The sequence below is a fragment of the Haplochromis burtoni genome, unplaced genomic scaffold (genome assembly GCF_018398535.1).
Source record: "Haplochromis burtoni strain Fernald_Lab_line unplaced genomic scaffold, NCSU_Asbu1 Contig_146, whole genome shotgun sequence".
Lineage (NCBI taxonomy): Eukaryota > Metazoa > Chordata > Actinopteri > Cichliformes > Cichlidae > Haplochromis > Haplochromis burtoni.
The window spans coordinates 676412-678739 of record NW_024582507.1 but is presented as its reverse complement, the minus strand read 5'-3'; the positions used below and the strand labels follow the sequence as shown (position 1 = coordinate 678739).

At 37.3% G+C, this 2328-nt stretch overlaps 1 protein-coding gene across 1 annotated transcript in view; it reads right to left on the bottom strand.

The window, feature by feature from the left end:
• Positions 1–502: 502 nt before the first annotated feature.
• Positions 503–2328, bottom strand: part of LOC102305299 (DDB1- and CUL4-associated factor 1) — a 23291-nt gene continuing 21465 nt past the window's right edge. The window contains exon 25 of the mRNA XM_005931789.3: positions 503–2118. Within this exon, the coding sequence (XP_005931851.1) occupies positions 2063–2118 (56 nt within the window). The 3' untranslated portion in view covers positions 503–2062. The remainder of the gene's footprint in view (positions 2119–2328) is intronic.

The following is a 2328-nucleotide window of genomic DNA, read 5'->3' as shown; positions in this document are numbered from 1 at the left end:
TGTCAGAGTATTTACTCATGTGGTATTAAGAAGTAACAATTCTACAATAGTAGTAGCATGTAGTGCCTTTGTTGCTATTAGGCACAGGATATATCCATAATATAGTACACATGATTAATGGCACAGTGGTTTTCTCATCTTGAAACACCTTTTTTAAATCTTGAAATTGCAAGCCAGTTGCTTCACAGTAAAAGTATAAAAAGTAAAAACTCTCTTCTTAAAAGATTTGCTCAAACTTTTCCTTTGTTGGCTCCTTGTTTGAGGAACAATTAAATTTCTACGTTACTGTAAAAGTTCACAGTGTTTAAGATGCCTTTGCTATGCCGGACAGCCATTATCCTAGACGGGGATGTCAAAGTCATTTTACATCGTGGGCCACATACAGCCCACTTCAATCTTATGTGGCCCAGATCAGTGAAACTCCCATTTTTCTCAGTGTGCAGAAATGTAACTACACACTTAATCAATGAGATACTTTAATATATATAAAAAAAATAAATAAAAAAAAACCCCACAATTTCAATAACAAATCTGTTTTTCTACATGATAAAGAAATGCTGTAAATTAGAGAAATCTATTAGCACGACTCATTGGGCTTAAACTGTAAGAAGTCAATTTGTAAAATGACAGGACTATCATTTAATTACATTGGTTTAGTATGAATGGCCATTGGGCAGCAAAAGCTATAACACTGAAAATACAATTAAAAGTCCGGAATTTATGTCCTCCTTTCCAAAGTTGTCCAACGAGCCAATTGGGGTCTTCGGCGGGCCAATTCTGTCCCCGGGCTTTATGTTTGACGCTTCTGATCTAAGAAAAATCTTTATTTTATTAAAGATATAATTTTTTTTTCCTCATTTCTTTCTTTATTTCTAGTAAAAATACTTTAGATACATACAAGTTGTACATAAACTGTCAAGAAACTCAACGTACAAGTTTCCTTTTGGAAACGAAAACAGGTAAAAATTAATAATTACAAGGCAAAAAACAAAAATCATGAAATGTCTGCACTGCACTGAAAGTGTGCATGTGCTTGGCATCAGTTTTCACAAGGCTGACAGTCATAGATCCTGTTTTTCTCTCAGAGAAAACACAAATTTGAAATATTTTTTGCTGAATGTTCCAGGAATTAGCCAGATGTCCATCCTTTAATGAGCCAAAGTCACTGCAATAAATGCAATTTACTGATAATGAATGATTGGACCTGTGATGTTACCACCAGCATGAAACAAAACAAAACCCTGTAATCTTAAGAAGCACCCACTGAATCCAAATCCTTGTGTTGACCCGGTGAAGGGGTGTAATGGTGGAAAGCTGTAGAGGCCTCTTTAATGTCTGTCATGCTGACAGCAAGCAGGTGTACAGTGTCCACACTAGTTAGAGCACCAAGCTGATTTAATTTTCTCTATTTACATATTGAAATCAAGAGGCAACATTCACTAATAGCACTGCTGTGTGTAGTTTGTATGGTGAAAGTAAATCCTGAAGCGGTACTTGAATGCTTTCTGAACCAGTGGCAACATGTTTGTGCATCAGAATAGCTGCCCAATTCAATACTCCAGTACTTTTGGTGATTATTCTAGGCAGCGTGGCTAAGTACAAGCTTGAGAGAGCGTTGTATCCTTAGCTACACAAATGCAGACCCAGAGCCTTGCAAAGTAAGCTGCATCTCCTACAAAGACTAATCTGTGACCAAACAGAGGCTTAGAAAATCAGTCAATATCAAATGAAGAGGCTCATTTAAAGAACCATTGTGATAAAATATAAAACTTTTCTTTTAACCCATTTTCACTAGCCATTTTTTTTTTAATTTTACAAGCCTTTTTTAAATAAAACTATATCATATACAATCATTTATGCCCAACGTTAAGCCAAGTTGTGCGCATGGATTTTCCCGCTCGATCTCTGTGAGCTCGTTCCTCCTCAGTCTCATCAAAGTGTGCAGACACCTGCCGTTTCAAACAGGCCGGGCTCCAAGTTTGACCCACGTTATGCACCAATCGTCCACGGGGCAGAAGTGGACGGGTCATCGGCTTCCTTTATTCCCGATGCAGATGGCTCCTCATTCGTTCAGGGACAAGATGATGTCATCCTCAAGGTCAGAGTTGTCAGAACTGTCTGTTTGTGTGATAGACAAATACAGATTTAGAAATGGAGAAAGTGAGATTTTGTGCTGAATAGGTCATTGGGTGAAGGATGAAACTGCTAAAACGGCAAAAACAAAGCAGCTTTGGAATAATGTTAAGGAGCTTTAAGTCCACTCTGATTTTTCTTCTGTGCGTCTCAACGTCTGGAATAAACCAAGACAGCATTTTTTTTTTTTTTTTT